At 46.4% G+C, this 23,363-nt stretch overlaps 1 protein-coding gene and 1 long non-coding RNA gene across 3 annotated transcripts; one reads left to right on the forward strand and one right to left on the reverse strand.

Annotated features, from left to right (window-relative positions):
* Positions 1-14: 14 nt before the first annotated feature.
* Positions 15-13,540, forward strand: LOC131506750 (uncharacterized). The gene is made up of 6 exons (XR_009259119.1): positions 15-495; positions 1,106-1,216; positions 4,105-4,280; positions 9,714-9,796; positions 11,442-11,583; positions 13,370-13,540. It is a non-coding gene; the product is annotated as an uncharacterized LOC131506750 (long non-coding RNA).
* Positions 4,867-22,827, reverse strand: ERLIN2 (ER lipid raft associated 2). 2 transcript variants are annotated; one of them, XM_058720704.1, is made up of 12 exons: positions 22,708-22,827; positions 21,391-21,512; positions 19,560-19,641; positions 18,310-18,356; positions 16,365-16,426; positions 16,083-16,208; positions 12,189-12,262; positions 11,971-12,029; positions 11,344-11,435; positions 10,454-10,543; positions 8,700-8,779; positions 4,867-8,307 (listed from the first exon to the last, which is right to left on the reverse strand). In XM_058720704.1, the coding sequence occupies exons 2-12, from the start codon at positions 21,495-21,497 to the stop codon at positions 8,113-8,115; spliced, it is 1,014 nt and encodes a 337-aa protein (XP_058576687.1). In that variant the 5' UTR covers positions 21,498-21,512; positions 22,708-22,827; the 3' UTR covers positions 4,867-8,112. The 2 variants fall into 2 exon arrangements, with proteins under 2 accessions (XP_058576687.1, XP_058576688.1); XM_058720705.1 differs by lacking the exon at positions 22,708-22,827 and adding an exon at positions 22,428-22,687.
* Positions 22,828-23,363: the final 536 nt, after the last annotated feature.

The raw sequence follows: 23,363 nt of genomic DNA on the forward strand, positions 1-23,363 counted from the left end.
TTGGGGAGGTCGTCCCCGGCCTTACTGGGGACAGCCTGGCCCCGCTCTGGAGGCGGCGCTCCGGAGGCGGGGGGTGGGTGTGGGGAGGCCAGTCTGACGTGGTTCCGGTGCCCCCTAGCAAGCCTTGCCAGTCCTCCTGCCTGAGCCACGGCCCCCGTCCCCGCGGGAGCTTCTTGACGCAAAAAACGCGGCCTGTTCCGGGGTCCTGGTTCCTTTCTTAAAAGACCCACATTTTTGCCGGTCCCTGGCGTTGAGAGAGCTGTGAGCTAAGATTTCTGTGCGCGGGGACCAGGGTTCGAAGTTGCTAGAGCCGGAGACATCGCTGCTCAGATGAGGCTCGTGAGGAACCCTTAAGAGACAGAAAACAGTTTCTGAAGGAAACGGCACGATTCAATTATATGGCTATTCTTGTCATCCTTGTGACCAGTGCTGTCAAATAGCAATATGATGCGATCCACACATGTATTCAAAGAATTACCAATAGGCGCAGAAAAAGTAAGACATTTTAATGAATACTTTAAACACCACGTTAAAACCCAGTACCTCCAAGGTAAGGTTTCGGTATGTAACCAATAGGGAACCTTACTGAGATCTTTTTAAGCGTACGTAATTTACAAAACCCGGTGCAGAGTTTTGACTTACCGCATGCCCCAGTTCGGGCTATCCATTATTTCAAGAGATTGGTGACCACCTGCGGTAGCGCTGCCTTATCAGAGGGCACAGGTGGCCTTGGACCGCCTAGCATGAGCTCCGCACACATTCAGTCCAGTCTTGAGTGTCCTTATGTGTCCAGCTCTCGGCAGTGTGAAGGTCATAAACATGGCGAGGAGCCAAACAATGTAAAGGCTAACACAGTAAAATACGAAGTTTAATAGATGGTGAAATAGTAGGTGCTGTGGGTGGGTAGAGAGAATTCTGTTACGGAAAGTGCTTTTGGCTGTACTGTTTAAAGATTCTCAAACGTTTCAACTGGATGGAGTGGGACGCTATTATGTTGGAGAAAGGGCCAAAGTGCGTCCCCCAGGTTGTCTTGGGGTGACCGGGCTTACTTCAAATCTTCAGGAAATAAAGGGCAATATTCTTTCTTCTATTACCATCTCCCCAGACCCCAGGAACTGAGATAAAATTTCATATGTTGTGTTCCGGAAAATCACTTTGAGCAGAACCAAGGGTGCTTGCCATCAAGAACTACTTTGGGGGAAGTTTCTGTTTACAGGTAACTGGGGGTATCTGTAAATTAGGGTTGTCAAAATGGCTCTGGACTTGATAATTGCTACTCCTGACAAAATGATAAAAATTTTTAAAATGACTAGAATAATTATTCATGGTGTGTATATAATAGACCTTTGCTCTAGAGAGATGGAGTTGAAAGGTCTGGGGCTAGGCAGCGGTCACTGGTGAAACAAAAGGGATTACAGTGATGGAGATCATGTTGAAGAGATGTATAGAGGAAGCATTGGGTGAACCTGACATAAAGTGACACGCTATTTGGAAAACATTTAAAAAACCATAAACACCTCATCAGAGCTAAAGGATGTACAATCCAGGTGATAGGTTATTACGATAACAAGTAGGAGTAACTTCATAGGTCAGGTGTCATCTTTGAATTCTAAGGTCAACCTCCCCCACCCCGGCCTCCACTGTTGAATGTGTGCATGGCTCCCGAAAAGGCATCAGGAGAGTGATTTGAACTTTCAAGTTAGTAAGGATAGTGGTGCCAAGATTGGGTAGTGGTGGCACAGGATTGACACACCGAATTTTGGTTTCATTGTTGAACTGGCATCTTGGATAAGTTACTGAAGTTCTTAGTTTTTCTTTTATAAAATGGAGTCACAATCTCCTTCAGAGCTGCAGGGGGGATCAATCAAGATAACGTGTTAACACCCTTAGTAGAGTGCTCTGCCAAAGCGAGTGCAAAAACGTTCAACACATGTGAGTTCCCCCACCCTTCTTATCTATTCAGTCAACATTTATTGAGGCATTTCTCTGTAAAGGTACCTTTGGGGAGACCAGAATGAGTAAGACAGGCTTTACTACGGATTCATTTCTAAGATGCTTTTCATCGCTAACCTTCTATAACTCCACGGAAATAAATGGAAGTAAAGGCAAAAAGATCAAGGTGACCCCGGTCTCATCATTTCACATTTTCCAATTTCTTTACTTCTTAGCTATGCTTTTGAATGAATTGTATTCCACTTTTTTCTCCTGGTTTTCCTTTTTAATTTCTTCTCTTCCTCTTTCTGGGACATCAACCATGTAATTTATTTAACCTTTCATTCTTCCCTACCACCTAATCCTTAAAAAATGGAAGTCCACAATCACATCATCACCAGCAACTGTCTTTACATTGCTCTGACAGTTTGCAAGGATAAAGGGGAGAAGAGAAAGATTAAAAAAGCCAAATACCCAGAGGAACAGATTATATAATTTTATAAAAATCTAGTATACTTATTCATCCTAAAGGCCATCAAGTGTTTAAAACATTCACCTCTATAGTCTGAGGCCCTGAATTATGGGAAATGCATTCATGGATTTTAAAACTGTTTCCTTCTGCGCGTACTGTGATTCTTTCGGGGATAAAAAGAGATAAAATAATAGAAAATTAATGTTGCCTGGTTACTTGGCTCTAAAGAGAAATGGAGAAATAATGTCTGTGCCCTAGTTTAAATGAATTGAGGTAGAGAAACCATGACAACAATCCCTCAGCAAACATACTGTCACATTTGGCTTTTGAAATGTGAATATAGATTCTAGAACCACAGACCTAGGGAGGACCTTTAGAGATCATTTGATCTTTCATACAGAATTAGAATGACATTTAAACCCTCCAAACAGCATAGAATCTCCCCAATTTTTGAAAAGCATCAGAGAAAATGTTATTCATGTTAATCCCTGGATTTATTTCCTATTTGCACACAACTATTTCTCTGGATTTCAAATTTTAGCCGGTCTTATCTCAAGTAGAATCTTTTAAAAAATACTTCATTCTGCAAACTAATTTCCTCTTCTCTGGTCTCTGGGGAGCTAGAGGATACCTAGCCAACCATTATGCAACTTCTATGAATGTGAAGTCGCTAAATTCCCCTTATGCCTTTTATGGGGTCAACCCATGGTGTTTATTTTCTTACTTTTTAAATTTTGGTCTTAGCATTTTGCTTTGCTAGCCTCCTCAACTCTTATTTTTTATTAAAAAAATTTTTTAATGTCTTATTTATGAGAGATACAGAGCTTGTGCGTGGGAAGGGCAGAGAGAGAGGGAGATCGGGAATCCGAAGCAGGCTCCAGGCTCTGAGCTGTCAGCTCAGCGCAGAGCCCAAAGCGGGGCTCAAATGCACGAACCAAGAGATCATGACATGAGCCAGAGTCAGATGCTCACTACTGACCGAGCCACCCAGGTGCCCCACCTCAACTCTTTTTAAATCAGAGAACTGGGAGTTCTCCACAGGACCAAACCTGCTTACTTTTTACATATGCCATTTCTGTAGAAGCTGTATTCTTAATACTGTTTGCTGCATTCTAATATTGTTCCCCTTTCCCTCTCTGTGCCGGGCAGTCTGTAATCTTATAGTGGTACCCACTTTATGGTTGTATGCTTCCTAGGCCTGTTTTTCCAAATGATTGAAAATGTTATTTCTGAGCGCTTACCCACAGTAGGCACAGGGCTAACCCCTTCACGTGCGTTATTTCATTTCCTCCACTCAACCCGTTTTATAGATGAGGAAACTGAGGCTCAGAGAGGTTAAAGAACTTAAGGCCATACACCTAAGAAATGGTAGAGCAGGGATCTAAATCATGGCAGTCTAACGTCAGTAACTACATTCTTAACTTACCTATTCAATTGTAAGTTCATAGTATTTGCGTAGCAGCTCTCAAAGCAATAGAAAAAGTTTGGGAGCATCATTAAAAAAAAACTCAGAAAGCCTGGGCTAGGGTTGCCAAGTTTGGCAAATAAAAATATAGGATATCCAGTTAAGTGTGCATTTCATATAAATAATATTTTTTTAGTGTGTCTCATGCAGTGTTTGAGACATCCTTACACTAAAAATTATTAGTTGTTCATGTGAAATTCAGACTGAACGGAGCACCCCGTATTTTGTTTGGCAGGCTTAGGCTGGGCGGCTTTCTGGAGTACAGACTGTAACTTTCTCACTAAATTGATATCAAAATGAGTTTTGGCTCAACTCAAGGAATCTCTGCCCTTTGGGGAAGTGCAGCCGCTATGGATTCTTTAAAATCAGCAACCTCTACAGCACCTACCCAGACTCATGCCAAGTTTACAGGTTAGTTGTTTACTGTTTCCACATTGATGATAGGGGTATTTGTCTGAATATATTTATGTATATATATATATATTTCAAAGTTTACTTTTGAGAGAGAGAAAGCACGCACAAGTGAGGGGGTGGGGGGAGGGAGAGAAAGAGAGAAAGAGAGAAAGAGAGAGAGAGAGAATATGAATCCTAAGCAGGCTCCATGCTCAGCAGAGCCAGAAGGGCCTTGATCCCATCATGAATCTGGGGTCATGACCTGAGCCAAAATCAAGACTCAGATTCTCAACCTATTGAGCCACCCACGTGCCCCACTAGTTTTATTTCTTTATATCACCTATCCCAACATGAGCTATTGCTGAATTTCACTTTAACAAAGAAGTAAATACAGGGGCACCTGAGTGGCTCAGTCAGTTAAGCGTCTGACTTCAGCTCAGGTCATGATCTCACTGTTTGTGGGTTTGAGCCCCGTGTCGGGCTCTGTGCTGACAGCTCAGAGCCTGGAGCCTGCCTCGGATTCTGTGTCTCTCTCTCTTCTTCCCCTCCTCTGCTTGTGCTCTGTCTCTCTCAAAAATGAATAAACATTAAAAAAAATAAAAAGTAAATACAAAGACTTGTTTTATTTAGCAAGACTGAAAATAAAACTCAGATATAAATTCACACCTTTAGTGTTGTCTAAAACAATTCCTCCAGCTATCAACCTAAGGCAATTAATCCAGCATATAATTTATAGAGTTATTAATATAACAAGAATCATTTCTCATTTACAAAGGGGGTCATTAAACTGTTGGGGCTCTTTCAAAGTAGAGTTTGTTTGACTATTCAATTACCAGCTTACACAGAAATGGAAATACAAACACAAACTGATTGGCTATTAACTCTTTTCTAAGGAAGCAATAGAAACTGTGGCTAGAATCCTACTGAGCACTAAAGTAGAGGTTAAGTTCATGGACACAGAGCAGCCACTAGCCAAGATACAGGTTTATTTTCAACTGAGGGAGGTTTATCTTCAATCAAACTTAGAGAAGTCAGTAAATACGGTGATCTTACTTTCACTACTTACTCTCTGTAAATGGCAAAGTTATCAATGCTGAAAGATACACATACCCATAGAAATTACAACAGATCATGTATAAAACAACTTTTTTTGGATCAATATAGTGCTACAATTGTCAATTTTTTTCCTCCTTCAACTTAATATGACCACAGTTACCTTCAGATTTATGTTATTTTAGTCTTATAAAAATTATTAACAAACTTTGGCTTCCTTGCAAATATTCTGTCCTTATATTAAAAAAGTGATTAAAAACAGTACCGAATATGAACCACTTCTGTAAAGTTTAGTGAGAAACATTCAGCCAAGGTGACTTTTCCTTGGAAAATCCTACAAAAACTGAATTTTATAAACAGTTACTTATTTTGATAGAAGTTCCATTTATAAATAGCAGCCATGACTTTGCTGCCTACAAAATTGTAGGCTGTCACATTTTACATGTTTAGAACTCAAATGTTTTAAGATTGGATTTTCTAGCGAGTGTTAAAGAAACAAAGTCGCACAGACAGACTGGTTAGTCCCATGCTGAGGAAACCGCTGACCTCCATGATTTCACCATTTAGGCAGGTTATAGATAACCGTTGAATTTGAACCGAGGGCTACTGCAACATTTATACTTTGTGTTTAAAGAGGAAGCAACATTAGCAGTGAGGGGGGCAGGTGCAGCAGACTTTACTGAGGCTCAGTTGTGGTTAAAGTGTATCTAGTGCAAGGGACAAACTATCACAGAATGTTGGTATTAGGGAGACTTTCAAGTTAAGAACCTGAGCAAACGTACTGTTCAGAGGCTGAGACATCCTTGCCTTGGGTTCTGTTAAGGTAGCGTTTTCTGAGGCCGAGGCGGCAAGTCTCAGGGTAGGGGGAGCTGACAAATATGAAAACTGGGGATGCTGGATGTCATGTGTCCTGTTGCTCCTAACAAGGGATCAATGGCACCAAAATGGAGGAGGGTGAGTATATCTTAATGACGGTTACCCTGTTGTCCTCGGGAGACTGTCTTCTGCAAGCGCCTGTGAGCACATTAAAACCCATCATTCCCACGAACATGTGGTTGCCTGCACAAAGTGTGACCAGGACCAGTGGTTTGAAAATTCTAAGTCCCAGAGATAAGAACAGAGAAGGGCAGCATTTCAGAGGAGTTCACATTTTGTTTCTACCTAAGCAGGCTGATTGTTCCCAGGACCCTAGACAAGCCTGGTGCTACTTGGGAGCAAGCTGGCCCGAATTTTGGGGCCGTTCGATAAACCAGGTCTGGGCATGGGATCAAAAATGAAGTGGGGATCCGTGCCAGAAAGTATCATTCATAGTATCGCTGAGGGGGTACAGTGGTAGTTTCTTTGGTGGTGGGGGGAGGGGGGGGCTAATAACAAGGCTGAATCCTCAACCAGAGCTTGTCATGGAGAATACCAACGTGTTTGCAAGTTAACTCGAGACACCTAACAATCTGGTGCACGACTTGTAGGCTACATAAGCTGAACACCACCCCACCCCCCATTTCAGGATAGAAGAAAACCTTTCATGTTTGTTCTCCTCCATCCCAAATCTCCCAGAGTGACTCAAATTTTTCCTACTTAGAAATGGAAAAACAAAAACAAAACTAAAACCAAACTCAAACATTTGAACAGATTTTGATGCAGCCCTTCCAACCCAGGGGCCGGGGCAGGGCCTCGGGCATGTACCCCCATCGCTGTCTCTGGAGATTTAGCACTCAGTCTGACCCCTGTGTGGCTGTCAGTGCCCTAGATTTAAAAATACGTGCTACTTAGAGAATGGGCTCCCTTTTTATCGCTGCGTCAGACTAATGCCAGCGCAAGCTAGAAGCATTATGACTAGGAGATCTTCCAGGGGACCGTCCTCCTCCCCCACAGGAGCTCTTCAAGGTAGAATCCCCACAATAGAAAAGACACTTGATCTCAAGGAACATACGCAGTTTGCCAAGCAGGTGCCACGGTGGCTGAGAGAGATGACGACCCCACGTCAGCAGCTATTAAGACACTTGGGTTGTTTGTTCCTGTCTTCCTGATGCCAAGTGGAATTAATGAACAGACGTGAGAGGAAAAAACCAAATCACAGAACAGGTGAAAAGTTTTAAAAAGAAGCGTGTGGTGGTGCCCAAAGCCTGACTCTGGAATGTAGTTGGAAACCACCGCTCTTTGAGCCCTGGGGCAAGGAGGGCAGTGGACAGAAAGGTCTGCAGAGCCGACAGCTCAGGTTCTTCCTTAAGAGGACTCCAGAAAAGCGTGCCAACGTGACTCACAGACGCCCCGAGAGAAATGCCAGCAAAGCCCAACATCCCCTGCAGCTGTCCCCCCGCAGCTCTGCTGGCAAACTCAAAAGCACACATTTGCTCAGTTGCTGGGCCTCAACCCCAGGTGTCTCCCACCTTGGAGGCAGGGGCGAGAAAACTGGACCCCGTTTTCCCAAATAAGGGAAATCAGATCACCTGGAGGCAACACCCTACGTTTCTCCCACTCTGTAATGACTGAGTCCCTCCTTAAATCTGCTTCAAAGGGCTAAAATTAGTGTCTAGAGGGCAAAGGTCAAAGCCATGGTTTCCCAGTCTTAACAGAAGTCATCTGACCCACTTACCTGAATAAAGCCCCAAATCATCAACCCCTTCCCGTCCTTCCCAGGGAGGGGATCTATTTAAATCCATTTCTTCTTTTTTTTCACTACCGAATGTGGGAGAGAGTCAAGGCAGGTAATGTGGGAGTGGGAGAGAGGAGCATCCTGGTTCATCATTCAAAAATAAAGATCTCTTTTAAGTGTCATTTGAGGTCGTATACAAAAATTTCAATTCTCTTCAGGGTCTGCTTCCAAGGGGTCATCATCGAAACTCAGCTTGTCAGCTAGCCCCTCGAACTGCTTGCCCAGACCACCTGCGGAGTCCATGAACATGTTCGGGATGTCTTTGCCAAAGTAAATCTTGCTGTTGGAAGCAATGGCTTTGTACTTCATCAGCTGCAAATACTCAGGGGTCAGCTTCAGCTGTAAGAAAAAAGGAAAGGCGGCTATGTGGAGGCAGATTCAAGAAAACTCTGGGTGGCACCCTTCACTTTTCACAAGGAGAGGGTCTTTGTCGAAGAAATGTGCCTTCCCTACCCCTTCCTGGTCTCACTGTTCTGTTAGTAACGGGTACTGATTTCCAAGGTCAGAGCTGCAAGGGAGTTTTAGGGAGTTTCTGGGTTTAGCACGACAACTGAGCTTCTATTGAGGCATGGCTAAGGAACAGGGGAGCACCAGGCCCACACAGCATGGCAGCCAGCACGTCTGGCTAGGAGGGACTTTGGTGGCAGTGGCCATCCAACATCACAAACCCTCAAAACACATCAGCCCAAAGCCAAATATACCCTCTTGTCACCAGGTGCATTGGGCTTTACCTTGTTTGCTTCAGCGATTTTCATAGCGGTGTAGCACTCGGCATCAGCTTTTGCCTTCTCCCGGGCCAGAAAGGCAGCATCTGAGGGCAAGAACGCAGTGAACTGCAGTATAGATGTTACCAGAACCCTGGGCCCTGTGACGTTCCCCTGGTTGCCTCTGTGACCTTGGGAGACTGCTCTTTTCTCTCTGTGGTTTGGTTTCCTCTTCCGTGAAATGGTGGAAAGAGGCATTTTTTCCTACTTCATAAGTTGTTGTGAAAATCAACCATGGGTGAAAAATGCTTTGAAGTCATCTCCGGATAGTGGGGACCAACTCTGAGCACGTCTGTTGCTATGCCCAGCGACACTTACGAAGGCAGTCTCGGGAAAAGTGCTGCCAAGGGACACTTCCTGTGTCCACAGGCTGAGTCCTTGTCGCTCCGCGTCTGGGAAGACAGGGGTGGGGTGCCACTTCACCCCTCTTGTGCTGCACAGCAAGAGCGCGAGGAGCCCAAAGAAGGCTCTAAAGACAGCCAGAAGTGGCTCCCCCTAAACCTGGATGCCACGAACATGAAACAGCTCGGTCCCTCTCCACCTTCATTTCTCTTTTATTTCCACTGACCGTTTCAAAAAGATTCTAGTTAACACTGGTTAAGCTGGCACAACTCCCAACAGGAGAAGTCCATGCCATGGTCCAGACTAACACCTGTTTGGATGAAGACCTATTTAAACTTCCACCATGCAAGCAAAACACTTCCTTAATCTGCTGAGACCAGCTTTCTGTCAAGCTGATGCAAAACTTTTGATGCTTGCTCCCTTGCCTTGGGAATGCGGCCAGCCTCGTGTAATATCTGTAGCAAAAAGCCTGGAAGAAAGGTCAGCCTGTGGGTGGGTTCTTACTGCACACCCCCAGCACGGCCCCGGGCGGAAAGAGCGTGCAGTCTGGCTGGGGCGCTGGCTGCATGGGGCCCACTCAAGTGGTCTTAGCACCTGATGACATGTTTTTATAAGAAATAAAAATGCGTTGTTTTGCAGAGAGCTCCCTAACAAGGAACTGCTGGCCTGTAAAATCCCAGCTGGCTCCTCACTGGGCCCCTGCAAAGCCTGAGAGCCCCATGGTGAGTACAAGTTGACATGGCATTTCGAAGCTGGGCCTCGAGGTCCTATTTTTGTCCTAGAATTTGCTTGATATAAGGCACCACGTGAAGGAAAGGGCAGGTGGTGGGAATGAGCTGAGGGCTTAGGGGCAGGGAACTGAAGGTGAATAATATTCAGAAAAGCCAGTCAAGAAAACACTTTTCTCCAGCTCCAGTGTTGTTGGTACCGAAAAGGTGTTTTTTTCAGACCTGCCTCAGTATCTACCATAGGGATACTGAGAGCAGACTTAGAAGCCACAGCTGTGGGGGGTAGGCACGGCACAAGGAGGGGCTGTTCTGGCCTAGCCTCTGAGTTCACTGCCACTGAGACCCTTGCCAGACAGCAGGGATTTACACAATTTCCCTTTTTCTTAGTCCTCACCCGAGAGCACCTAACAGCACTACATGGACATTTGTTGAATGAATGAACGCTCTCTGAAGTGGAAAACGTATGCCAGCCTGGCCCAAATCTCCCCCAAACTTGAGTCAAAGCACAGTGAAAAGGAATTTTCCAAAGAAATCCGGACATCTTAGAACAAAGGTTAAAGAGCCAAGGAAAAGGGCTCTCCCGACCCCACCCCACCCAGCCACACAGTGGGGCGTGAGGAAAACTCAGGCACTCATTTCAGCTTTGCTCACCTTCAATTTCCGAAATCTTTTTCTCGGTCTCCTTCTCCATCACCTTCTGCCCATAGGTGATTTCTGCCACCTGAGCCACTTTTTCTGCCTCTGTAGTGACGATGTTGAGAAAAGGCTTAGAGCACTATGGATATCTTACAGGCTAGACTAAATCCCACCCTTCCTGTGATCAGAGTCCCTGATGCGGGGATGCGGATGTGTTCAGAGGGAGGGCCCCAGAGGGTGACCACGGTGGGCACGTGTGGACTGCACCCGTGAGTGCAGTACCCCGACGTCGGCATGAGACAGTCAGCCGGGAGACCTGGGCCCTCCCACGAAAGTGAGGAATGAGTCCCAATCTCTCTCCTAAGTCACAGGGGTGTTTCTCCCAAAAGAGTATTTTAAGGAATATGGTAGTGTCTAAAAAGGTTCTTCCTGCCACTTCACTCTGGGAAGCAGTCAGTAGTCGTTGATGATCTAGTGCAGAGGTTAGGAGCCGGGTTCTGGCCAGGGTCTCTGCGGGTGAACCCCATTTCCACCACTTACTTGCCATATGACACTGGGCACGTTAGTCCCTTTGTGCTTGTGAGGAGACGAGTCACATGTAAGTGCTTAGAAAAGTGCACAGCTCATGGTAGGTGCTTGAGAAGTATTAGCTACTACTATTATCGATTAAGAATTAACTAGGAAGGAATCCTTTCATTTCAGAGATAGGGAGAGACTCAAAGCTCACCGGCCCTGCCCACCATCTGACAATTTCAGCGTCGCTTCCGGGAGTACAAGTGCCGCTCCTGTGCGCGGCCAGGGTTTGCAGGACCGTGTGACCTAACTGCGCCCGAGGCTTCCTCGCCATCTGCCCGCCTTCCCCAGCCCTTCCGCCCTGAGAGGGGATCCCAGAACCACATCCAGACCGATCAGGGCCTTCTTGCGCTCTGTCTCAGCTTCCTTCTCAACCACCTTCTGTTTCTGGGCTGCAATGAGCAGCTTTGTCTTCTCGCTTTCCCTGAAGGGAAGAACAGTATGCAGCCGTGAGGCGGCTGCGGAAAACGCTTCCAAGGAACTTCACTGTCCCCTGGAGGAACCAAACTTCTGCTGAGGAGAGGCAAACCTGGCTTTCTCACTCTCGCCTGGAAGGCTGTTCCCTGTCCCAAGTAAGAGCAGATCTGTTGCAGGCAGTAATGCGGCTCTCTTTCTGCTCCCAAATAACTCATTTGTGAGAAGTAAAGCATAATTTACTTAGGTAAAATGCACCTGCCTGCCCACTGAACCGCCTCTTCCTCCCATCTTCTTTGGCACGAGCCATGAAGCACAAACAATGCCCCCTGGCCCTTTTCAAAGCATCACTGCTTGAAAGGGCTTCTCCGGAGCCCAGGTGACTGTTGTGACACACCCGCCCCACCTTACAGTGCAGCGGGCTGTGCCGAATACTCAAGGAGGGGAAGAAACGCATGGCACGGCTTCGGTTAACTCTGGGATGGGATGAGGTGAGGGGTGTGGGACAGAGTGGGGGGTACAGGTTGGGCAGAGGGAATACTCACATCAACTCGTAGTTTCTGCGGATCGCCTCGGGTATATTGGGCTTTGTCACCCGCACGGCCTGGGGAAGGATAAAAATAGCACCTGATGGGAAGGTGAGGGTGGTGAGGGACCCGAGCAGCTGCCACGAGCCCTTGATCTGCTTGCACAAGAAGGACATCCCTTGGAAGAGTGGGGGATACACCTTTACCAGGGGGTGTCCCACAGTGGCCATGCTTACTTGGATGACGAGCCCGGGGGCCATGGAGGTTAGGTCCTGTTGCAAAGCCAGCTTGAGATTTTCATCAATCTGATCTGGAATCAAGAAAGACCGAAAACGTTGTTGTTACGTTTTTTAGGCAGGGTGGAGGAAAGTGTGAGGGCAGAGTACAAACTAACACACCAGCTCAAGAATGCGCCTGACAGGCCAAAGGTCTTTCCAAGGCAGAGCCCAGAAATCTAAAGATACCCTGCACGTCTTTCTTGTTTTTAAAAAATTTTTAATGTTTATTTATTTTTGAGAGAGAGACAGAGCACGAGCGGGGGGAGGGGCAGAGAGAGAGGGAGACACAGAATCTGAAGCAGGCTCCAGGCTCTGAGCTGTCAGCACAGAGCCAGACATGGAACTTGAACTCATGAACCAGAAGATCGTGACCTGAGCTGAAGTCAGATGCTTAAATGACTAAGCCACCCAGGCGTCCCCCGCCACCCATCTTTCAAAGTGACATCCCTGTGCGGCCCCTCTACATAAGCTAGATGGGAGAGTGTCCTTTTCCTGTGGCCTCCAGATAAAATCACCGAGGCTGTTGAAAATATCAACCTTGCCCAAAAGGAAACTGAGCTTTCAAAAGAACAAGTACAAACAACAATTCTAGCACATTTCTTGAGTCAGGCAGCAGCCTTCCCCTAGACAACAGCAGCGAAACAGAGGGCGGGCCCCCATTTTCAAGAGGAAGGAAGGTGGAGTGGCTGTGTTAGGTATTTCGAAGGGAGCCAAGCACATTAAATCTGGTAATTTTAGAAGTTTCTACCAGAAAAACAGACTCTGACGTCAAGGAAAGCCCCAGGGAAGACTATTTCCATTAAGAACTCCCATCAAATAACACAAGGGGAAAATGAAAATTTACGGTTCTGGAAATGAGCCCAAGTCCTCTGATGTGTCGTTTGCTTTGGCCCTGATTGCTCTGTCAGAATTCACATGGGAGTCGTTTCATAGGGAAGTTTAGGAAGAGCTCTAACTGGTTGCCCCTTCTGGCTGTGACTGTGCGGGGCCACAGCTGCCCTCTCTGGCCTGGGGCTTCTCTTCCTGGCCCCCCGCCCTGAGGTCTTCTATAAGACCCTACAAGGCCCTGAGAAGACTCCATGAAACCTCGAAATCTGGCTGGGACATCGGAACTGAATCACCTCTCTTATTACTGTCAGCTGTCACCTGCTTGAAGTAGCCGTTCTTGGTCACCTGTGCCCAAAGAGGAGCCACTGAGGAACAGCAAATGCCTTTAACAGATGCCCAAATGGAGGCCCATGGAGGTTCAGTGATGTGCTCAAGCGAGTTAGCAGTCAAACTAATAAACCTGTTTGGTCACTATGCTTTAATTTTTAGGTCTAAAATGGCACTTTCTTCAGCTGTCATATCGGTCAGCAAGGAATTTTAACATTTCTATGGACTGGATATGCTCTCATGAGCCTGTCAGCGTGAGGGAGAAACGCCCCAAAGGCAGCACCTCAGACCTGATATATGTTTAACAATTTGACAGATGGAGATAAACATCACATTTCATATTTTCTATTTTAGATAGATCAACCAAATTTGAGATGTTCTGTGCCCTCCCTAGGTTAATAATAACATTGTCATTTATTAGTGGACACCTGTGGTCCTGGGCTAGTAACTTTCTAGGACAATCTGGAAGAAATATTTTGCAAGGTGGTTTATTATCAAAGCAATACTAGTAAGTTTTTTACACATTATAGTTCTGCAGATAAATTCTGATTAGGTTATATTACACAAAGAGGTTGAATCAGGTCAACTTCTGAGCAAGTACCAGGTAATGTTTTTATAAAGTGGGCAGACTGGGGTGCCTGGGTGGCTCAGTCAGTTAAGGGTCCGACTTCGGCTCAGGTCATGATCTCATGGTTTGTGAGTTCAAGCCCCGCATTGGGCTCTGTGCGGACAGCTCAGAGCCTGGAGCCTGCTTCAGATTCTGTCTCTGTCTCTCTGCCCCTCCCCTACTCGCTCTCTGTCTCTCTCTCAAATATAAAAAATAAAACATAAAAAAATTTATAAAGTGGGCAGAGAGGATGCAGCAGGGTAAGCAGTGCAGTGATGAGAATTAGGCCGCGAAGCTGAGTCAGGGCTGTGAGTCCTGAGAGGACAGAACCAGGAGAAAACCTCCATGCCTAACGAGTGGGATTTGAGACATGAATTTCTCTTTTACAGATGCAAATAGATTCTAAGCAAGACAGTGATCTCCCAAGACTTAATTTTTCTAATCAATTGATTAATTTTTTGAGAAAGAGAGCATGAGCAAGGGAGAGGGGCAGAGGGAGACAGAGAGAATCTTAAGAATCTAAGCATGGATCCTGATGTGGGACTCGATTCTACAACCCTGGGGTCATGAGCTGAGCCAAAATCAAAAGTCAGATGCTCAAGCAACTGAGCCACCCAGGCACGCCAAGACTTAACTTTAAAAAGAAAAACATTTCAAAGCAAATATATTTTCTGAGCTTCTCTGTAAAAGCAGCTTCACTAAGCTACTAAGTTTATCTCTATGACAGTAAGTTTTCTTTCTTTCTTTTTACTTTATCTTGAAGATTTTATTTTTAAGTAATCTCTACCCCCAATGTGGGGCCCGAACCCATGACCCTGAGATCAAGAGTCACGTGCTCCACTGACTTAGCCAGCCAGGCGCCTTGCCAGGAAGAAGTTTTCTAATGCAAAATGATGTCACATTTTCATTTTCTCTTCATGGAAATTAGACCCCTTTGCCTTTTGTTGTTTCAAATGCTTTAAAATGTTCATTTAATGGCACAAGTTCTAAAACAGTGGCTCTAGAGAAAAGTAATGATATTTTATAAAATGCTAATCAGTTTGAGGTAAAAAAAAGAAAAAAATAAGGCAAACTTACTGCATTTTTTGTAAAAGCATGCTGAATCCAAACCCTCTAAAGTGAATTTAGATTCACTTCCTACTGCAGAAAAATTGAAAGTGACTCTGACGATTTCCCAAATCTGGAACACCGTGTGCAGGGGGCTCTGATCGCAGTCTCCGGCAGCACCAGGCGCTCCTCCCCTGTCTACTCTGAAACTTCCTCACGCACAGTCCTTTTTCAGGAAGATTCCTGGGAAAAGTCACGGTCTAGTCCTCATATCAAGACTAGCTGTACCATCGTTTACTTTCGGCACCGGCTACTAGAACACTTCCGGCAGCAAGCTGAACCAGAACGCTTCTTGCGAAAGAGCTTTAAGGATTACTGAACTGTTTCCCTCCCTTGCTGCTAAAGTCACACTATGTTTATTTTGGTGGCTAAAGAGGACAAAAGGTATCCACTTAAGTACGTGGATTCTTTTAAGGATTTTCCTATTCATCCCTACAGGTATAGGGTTAAAAAGACCCACCACCACAAAGCTCTGGGAACTTTAAGTAGCTATGGTCCTTGTCCCCCTTCCAGAATTAAATGCGACTCCTGCCGTCCTCCTCACCTTTCCTGGGTTCCCTGCATTCGGTGTGGTGTGGTGGGAAGCAAGGTGAAGCGAGAGTTCTAGCTTCAGCCCTGCCATTTGTCTCTTTGGGCCTCACTCAGTACCCTTATCTGAAAATGAGGCTGCTGGGTTGGATACTCTCTCAGGTTCTTAAGAACTGACCCTGTCTTATTACAGAAGGGTGTTTTAGGGACAGCAGGTGTTTTAGGGACTGCCATTCCAGCCCTGATGTGAACCAGGAGGCCTCTAGTCCACTGTCATCCGTGTGCCCAAACTTCACCTGCCTTCTTGACCTTCTGCTATCAGCACAGACCGGTGCCTGAGCACTGGGCTTGCACTTCCTGTCCACCCGTACCCATCCTGCCCTACGGTGGCTCGGAAGTCGGTGGTGGGGGGAACAGCTGCCAAGGCATGCCATGGCCAGAAGAGGCTTCCTTACCAAAGAGCTCGATGTAGACCTCCTGAAGCGTATGCACGCTGCAGAACTGGTTCAGTTCGTGGTGGATCTTGTTGAAGATGAGGGCCTTGTCGTAGTCAGCAGTGTAGTTCTTCACTATGTCATACACTGGGAGGGAGGGTGGGATTGCAAGGTAAGAAAAGGCAGCCCCCCCCCCCCCCGCCACTGCCTGAGGTGCTGCAGCAGACCCTGGTGGTGGGGGGCGCGCGGGGGGACATGCTGGGCAAAGTAAGCCGGTGGAGAAGGGAAACTGGAAAAACGTACCTGCGTTTGGGACCAAGAAGTTCACCACTTCAATTCTGTCAAAGTAGATCATTACACCACCACTGTTGGAGGAAGAAGGGACAGAGAAGTCACCAGTAGGCTCTGGAACACAGTGCAGTCCCAGGGCGATGGCGTAAGAAGTGTGACTCAGCAGGAAAGAGTTCGAGGGAGGTCAGAAGGCAGGAGGGATCTCCAAGTAGGAATCTTCCAAGTTTGGAGCAAGAACACAGTCTCCCAAGAAATCACACCTCCTAAAAATATCTCCAGACGGAGAAAAATGAAACTTTTGGGGGTACCAGTAAGAAAAAGAATAGTCTGTATCTTTTGAATCTGCCATGCCTTTTGACTGAAGCAATCAATTGCAGGGAAAAGTCAAGGTGTTCTCAGAACTTAAAGGTCACAGTGGGATTTTCCGGTCACCATTTCTCATGGTCTCCACCCTCACTTTGGTTCAGCCCTTCCCTTTCCCTGCAAATATTCGTTTTTATAAACAATTTTGGGTATACAGGAACAGTGAAAAGAATAGTACAACTAACGGCCATACACGAACACTAAACTTAACAACTGTTAACATTTTACCTTCTTGATTGATCTTTTTTATGCTGAACATTTCAACGTTGCAGTCATGATACTCTTTACCCCTTCATACTTTAGTAAGCAACACTCACCTAGGAGTAATGACATTCTCCTATGTAGTCCTAACTCCATCCCCAAACGTAAGAAAATTAGCAAGAATCCCTTAACAGCCTCTGATACCTAGTCCTTATTCCAATTTCCTCACTTGATCCTGTTGTGGACTGAAGTGTGTGCCCTCCAAAAAGCCATAAGTGTAAACTCCAAAACCCCCAGGTGACTGTATTGAGAGATGGCCTTTCAGGTGGTACTTAAGGTTATGAGGGCTTAGGGGTGGGGTGCTCACCCAATTAGAGTGGTAAACGAAAAAAGGCAGCCACCAAACATCTTTTTCTCTGCATGTACAGAGGAAAGGCCGTGTGAGCACACAGCAAAGCCACCATATGCAAGCGAGGAAGAGAGGCTTCACCAGTTTCCACCTAGTCTGTGGCACTGTGTTATAGCAGCCCGAGCTGACGAATCCAGGCCTTCTCTGTCTTTCATAGCTGGTATTTTTGAACCAGGTTCTAATCAAGGCTCACCATCCATCACATTTATGTCTTTTAAGTCTCCTTTTCAACCCAAAGCTCCTCCTTGTGATGAGATCAGGCCCATTATCCCAGGAGATGCCCTAATTCTGGATTTGCTCCCATGTTTCCTTGTGGTGGTGTTTGTCACCCTGTCCAGTTTAGATCTCCTTTACTTTCCAAGCAGACCACTAGAGCAGTGTTCTGTTTGGATCGCCAGACCCTGAGGTCTCCCCCTACCTTTTTATTTATTTTTTATTATTTTTTTAAATGTTTATTTATTTTTGACACAGGGAGAGTGCAAGCGGAGGAGGAGCAGAGAGAGAGGGAGACACAGAATCCGAAGCAGGCTCCAGGCGCTGAGCTGTCAGCACAGAGCCTGATGTGGGGCTTGAACTCACGAACTGTAAGATCATGACCTGAGTCGAAGCCGGACGCTTAACTGACTGAGCCACCCAGGCGCCCCTCCCCCTACCTTTAAAACATTCTCCATAGCTGGTTATACAAAGCCTATCTTCTTGTATCGGGTCATTTGCCTGCTGAAGGCCTTTAGTGGATCTTCACTTGTAACAGAAAAAGTCCAAACTTATCACAGCATTCCAGGCTCTCCCAAATCTGTCTACCTCCCATGATTTTCCCCGATGCACTGCACCGCCTAGTCAAATTGGAGCCTAGGGAGCTAGGAGGTGGGGAACTTGGTAAAACTACCAGGAAGGAATGCATCCCTTTTCGCTACCTCTTGCTGCAGTCAGCCAGACAGCCCTTCTGTTGCTGCAGGTGTAACTGCTTTATCCCGGGGCCCTTACCTAGTCCCGCAAGGCACGTTCTTCACCTCATCTGTCTGCAGTGTGGTCTAGAAATGGAGGAGACATAAAATGCTGTAAAATGGGCAGTGACAAGCAAAGTAACTTCATTTTAGAATCCCAAATGGCCTGGTCCTTGAAGTTATCTGGGATGAGCTTTGCTCTTGTTAAACATGAATGTTTCACCTAATCCTCCTTACTTATAGGGTGTGACACCCAAACAAAGGTACCTACCCACCCCCCCCCCTTCACTGTAAGTGAATCACCATACAGATGAGCTTAGTAATGACTTAGTAAAAAAGACCCTGCATTAGGAGTCCTAAGACCTGTGTTTATCTCTGTCTCTTCCTTTACCAGTCTTGAGATAGCGGATTCTTTATTTGGCTCAGCCCATTCTCATTCTCAGCCTTATTGTAAGACTCGTGAGGTCATGTGCACAAATGCACTCTAGAAACCATCGAGCAGAGGAAACAGCAGAAGTGATGTACAGGGAGAATGCTGAGGAGGTATCCTGGGATATTTTCCTGGGTTAGTTTTAAAGTCATTCTCTAAATCTTATTCCTCTTAGCTGGACATACTTCAAAGATGGCTAGTCTAACTTACCCAGGCTTTTAGATCTGTCATAACTAATCCTACTTCTACTTAGATGTCATTTCCCTTCACTGAGTCCAACTCCTCCCACCCCAACCAAATTATGTTCACATCTATGAATTTCAAATAAGAACCAGCAAATTTACCATGTTTTATTTCTATTTATCTTGGTAGCCTGTGATTTAAAACACACAGACACACGCACCCTACTTTCCCTTCTATACATTCAGAACATATTCTTCTTTGGTTTTACCTTGAAGTGAAGAAATAATTCCCAGCTGGGGCTGCTGGGCCAAGGCAATGACCCCATCCAGCTATTTCAACAACCAAATAAAGCTCTAGAGTACATGGTTCATGGAGCCTCATTCTCCATTAGATATATATACATACACGTATACATATATGTACACATATACATGCATATGTGCATACGTGTATATAAACATGTGCATATATATACATACACATGTACGTATGTATGTATACACATATATATATGTGTGTGTACGCGTTTGTGTGTATGTTTGTGTGTGTGTGTGTGTGTGTGTATGAGATTCCTTGGAAAGGCATTATACTGACCTAATGGTAAGTAATTACAATCACGCGTTTGTCAACACCCCAAATCTGCAGTGGTCCAAACATACCCCATAAGCCAAGTATACCTGCACAGACTTATATGATGTGATGAAAGGGAGCATGAGATGGAAACCAGGGCCACTGGTGGAAGTCAGTAGGGCACCGCCTCTGCAGAGGAAGAAGAGAGAGGCAGTTTAGCAAGAGGTATCTATTACATCAATACTATTTGCACCGGCCCCATAAACGTTTCATATAGAGTGCCACATGTCTCAGCCATGTCCACAGACCCCTTCCTCTCAACTCGACCCTAATATTCTAGGAAGTTTGATGGTAAAACATAAAACCATTATTTATGCTTTTGTGGCAAGAAAAATAGGCACATGGGCCAAGTGGAATAAAGACGGCAGAATCCCTGGCAATACTTAACGTAAGAGGAACTCTGTCTTTGTCATATCCGTTGAGCTTGTAGCAATCCAGGAGGGCAGTTAAGTCCAGTAACACATTTATCAATTAACTGCACTAATGCTGGATCCCAGTGACATGAACAATCAAAAGAATAATTTTAAGAAATGCTTTAAAAATCATTTACAAACAAGGGGCACCTGGGTGGCTCTGTCGGTTAAGCATCCGACTTTGGCTCAGGTCATGATGTCATGGTTCGTGAGTTTGAGCCCCGTGTCGGGCTCTGTGCTGACAGCTCAGAGCCTGGAGCCTGCTTTGGATTCTGTGTCTCCCTCTCTCTCTGCCCCTGCCCCACACACCCCCCACCACACTCTGTCTCTAACTCTCAAAAATAAATAAAAATGTTAAAAAAATTTTAAAAAATCATTTACAAATATTTTCCAGGCGGTAGCATTACTTTATAACCAAGTTGTATGTAAAGGGTAACAAAGTTAAAAGCCTTTTTTGGGGGACACATAAGCAGAAGGTGGGGAGAAATAAAGGGGAGAGTGGATCTCAACGAGACTTTTAGAACTTGCTATCAGCAATCCAGGAATAGGCATCTTGAGCATATATAAGAAGGAGTTCATAAAGACTTAAAGCAAAAAACCTGGTCATGGAGGTTACTGAAAGGAAAGCAACCCAAGATTTGTAAGTGCTTCTTTGCTTTATATTATGAAGGAAAAAAATACATTATTATATTTTTTAAAAAGAGCAATAAAACAGCTACCCAATGGAGCTTTCTTGTAAGAACCACTATCCTAGCGCTTGCCCGAATGGTTATGTATCAATCTGCAGGATTTCTCATTTTGCCTGAAACGTTAATTTTATTTTATTTTTTTTTCAACATTTTTTATTTTTGGGACAGAGAGAGACAGAGCATGAACGGGGGAGGGGCAGAGAGAGAGGGAGACACAGAATCGGAAACAGGCTCCAGGCTCCGAGCCATCAGCCCAGAGCCTGACGCGGGGCTCGAACTCACGGACCGCGAGATCGTGACCTGGCTGAAGTCGGACGCTTAACCGACTGCGCCACCCAGGCGCCCCGAAACGTTAATTTTAAAGAGTGGGTACAAACTGGCAGATCAGGCTAGCTCAAGTTGCCATCAAGAACTGGTGCTCATCGGAGGTAACCTTGTGGCACCAAGATGCCGGGAGGGGGATATGAGAAAACGAGGTTTCAGAGATAACCTGCAAGCACTGGTTTCCTGTGGATTTTAACTCTAAACCTCTATACACATTTATCATTCACCATCCACAGCATCAACTTGAGACTACTAAGTTTTATATTTACATTTATGTATGTATATAAGCATGTGTGTATATGCCCCCCTCCCCTGGTCACTGACACAACAGCTCAGTCTAAAAGATTCCTCTATTCAATGTACACAGATATTCAACAGAATCTGCTAGACAGTGAGTAGGAAAGAAAGTCATTTAACAGGAAGTTGCAAGCTTCTCCCTGTCCCTTCCTTACCTGTAATACACCCCAATATGTCCCTCTTCTATCTTGTGCACAGCTGAGAAAAGAGACGCACAAAAGAAACTGGAAGCCACAGCCACAACTGCTCCCAACTGAGCCATCAGTGAGCCTTTATCCTAGGGAAAAAGATGCAAGAAAATGTGTGTGGTCCGACATGCAGGAGAAAAGCCATGACAAGCAGAGAGAGCACCTTACTAAGCTGGGCTCCCTGCAAGTGGCTCCTATCCAGCCTGCTGTAGTATGAACACAAGGCTAGATCTACAACTCTCTTCATCCCTGTTCTCAGGCAACATTCCCACTCCTTCCTTAGCTGTGGAATTATACTCCCCACCTCGCTGGAGAGGCAGTGGCTCCAGATACAGCCGGGCCCCAAGAGAGAACCAGTGCCAATTGGGCAGCGTTCAGAACACAGCCTTCTCTTCCTGTGAACACGAATGTGCTGTCACGGGAGCCACTCACGCTAGTAAAAGGGAAGAGAGGCAGCTGCAGTATGTTGCCCAAATTACAGAGGATGTCAAATGACAGGCAGTTGTGGCTATGTAATTCTGGTCAGAGCCTCCCAGTCCTAATTGCCTGCCATTTCAAAAGAAACCATTATTTAGTCTTTCCAGATGCTGGAGCGACAGACACAGCATGTGAGCAGAATTCCATGATGGGATTCTCTGGCTTTTCGTCCACCTTCCCAGTTATTCCTTTGGATCTAAATGGGGGAGGGCTCTACACTCCCTCCCATACACTTGACTGGCACTTTGCACCCGACGGGTCCCCAAGCCCCACGGTTAGAGAAGAAAGAGGGTTCCCAAGGGTGGGAAGACTGGACTCCTGGGTCCAATTGGGTCCAGGCACCAGGATGAGAAAGAGCTGGCATCTAGAGACTCATTTTCTGAACACCGAAGGATCTGGAAAAACGATAGTAACTGACAGCAAAGTTCACAGGCGTGCCCGGGCCCACCCGTGCAGGGCGTGGATTCTGCCTCCCAGGACTAACATAGCTGGCTAGGGCTCAGACATCTGCAAGGCACTTATTTTACCGTAGCGGACTCCAGCTACCGATCTGCAGCTGCGTCCTTTCTGCAAATGCCCTCCTCCCCGCTCCCAAATCGCGCCCCTTCCCAGCCCTCTTCCGAGAGAGGGTCGCGCGTCCCAAGCGCCCTGGGGCTGAGGGGGAAGGGACGAAACAGAAAGGGGTTGCTTTCTAGCTCCTGAGGGAGAGAGGCTGCTGGGGTTCGAGCCCGGGAGAACGGCTGATCAGCTCGGGCCGGGAGCCGCAAACAGGCCCAGCGCGCACACTAAGGGGCGGGGGCCGCGTACCAGGCTGTCCCTCCAGGCGCTCCGTACTCGTCCGAACCCCCGTGCAACCGTAGAAACCGCCACGCCCCTCCACACGCTACTTCCTTCCGGGTCCGTCGCCTCGATGACGCCTTTAGTTCACGCGAGAAGACTCCCGCCTTCTTAGCTTGTCAGCCCCGCCCCCGCGCTCCCCGAGTTCGTTGTCCGCGCGTGGGCGCCAGGGGGCGCCCTCGGCTTGGTCCGGCCCGTTGGGACCTCTGGTTAGGGTTTCCAGGGCGGGGACGGTGCGGAGCGCCTGGAGAGTGACGCGCGGGAGGAAGCTAGTAGCGGCGGGTGCTGAGTGACTGAGCGTGTAGCTTTCCGAGGTCTTGACTTTGGAATTTGCCCTGGATTCCCCCCAGCCCCCTCCCCAGCCCCCCCCCCCCCCCCCAGCCCTGCCATTAGGTCAAGTGTATTTTTCGGGGCAGGTACCAGCGAGTTGCAGACATTCTAGCCCTCTGCTCGCGCTTTCCTGTAGCACCGGTGAATGAAACACGTCTTTTAACGCGTGGATTAGCACCTTTACGTCGTTCATCAACAAACAGTCCCTATTTTGAATTGCTTTCCTAGGAGCCTTGGCCTTTGAGGTCCCCACAGCACCATACAGTAGACAAAAAAGGAGTTATCCCAGTTTTAGT

The sequence above is a fragment of the Neofelis nebulosa genome, chromosome 3 (genome assembly GCF_028018385.1).
Source record: "Neofelis nebulosa isolate mNeoNeb1 chromosome 3, mNeoNeb1.pri, whole genome shotgun sequence".
In the NCBI taxonomy this organism is placed as follows: Eukaryota; Metazoa; Chordata; class Mammalia; order Carnivora; family Felidae; genus Neofelis; species Neofelis nebulosa.

Coding starts and splice junctions, on each gene's coding strand:
- ERLIN2 (XM_058720704.1), bottom strand. CDS start 21,497: ATGGCTCAGTTGGGAGCAGTTGTGGCTGTGGCTTCCAGTTTCTTTTGT. Junction 11,436..11,970: donor CGCAGAAACTACGAGTTGAT/GTGAGTATTCCC, acceptor TCTTCCCTTCAG/GGAAAGCGAGAAGACAAAGC. Junction 10,544..11,343: donor GCGCAAGAAGGCCCTGATCG/GTCTGGATGTGG, acceptor TCGTCACTACAG/AGGCAGAAAAAGTGGCTCAG.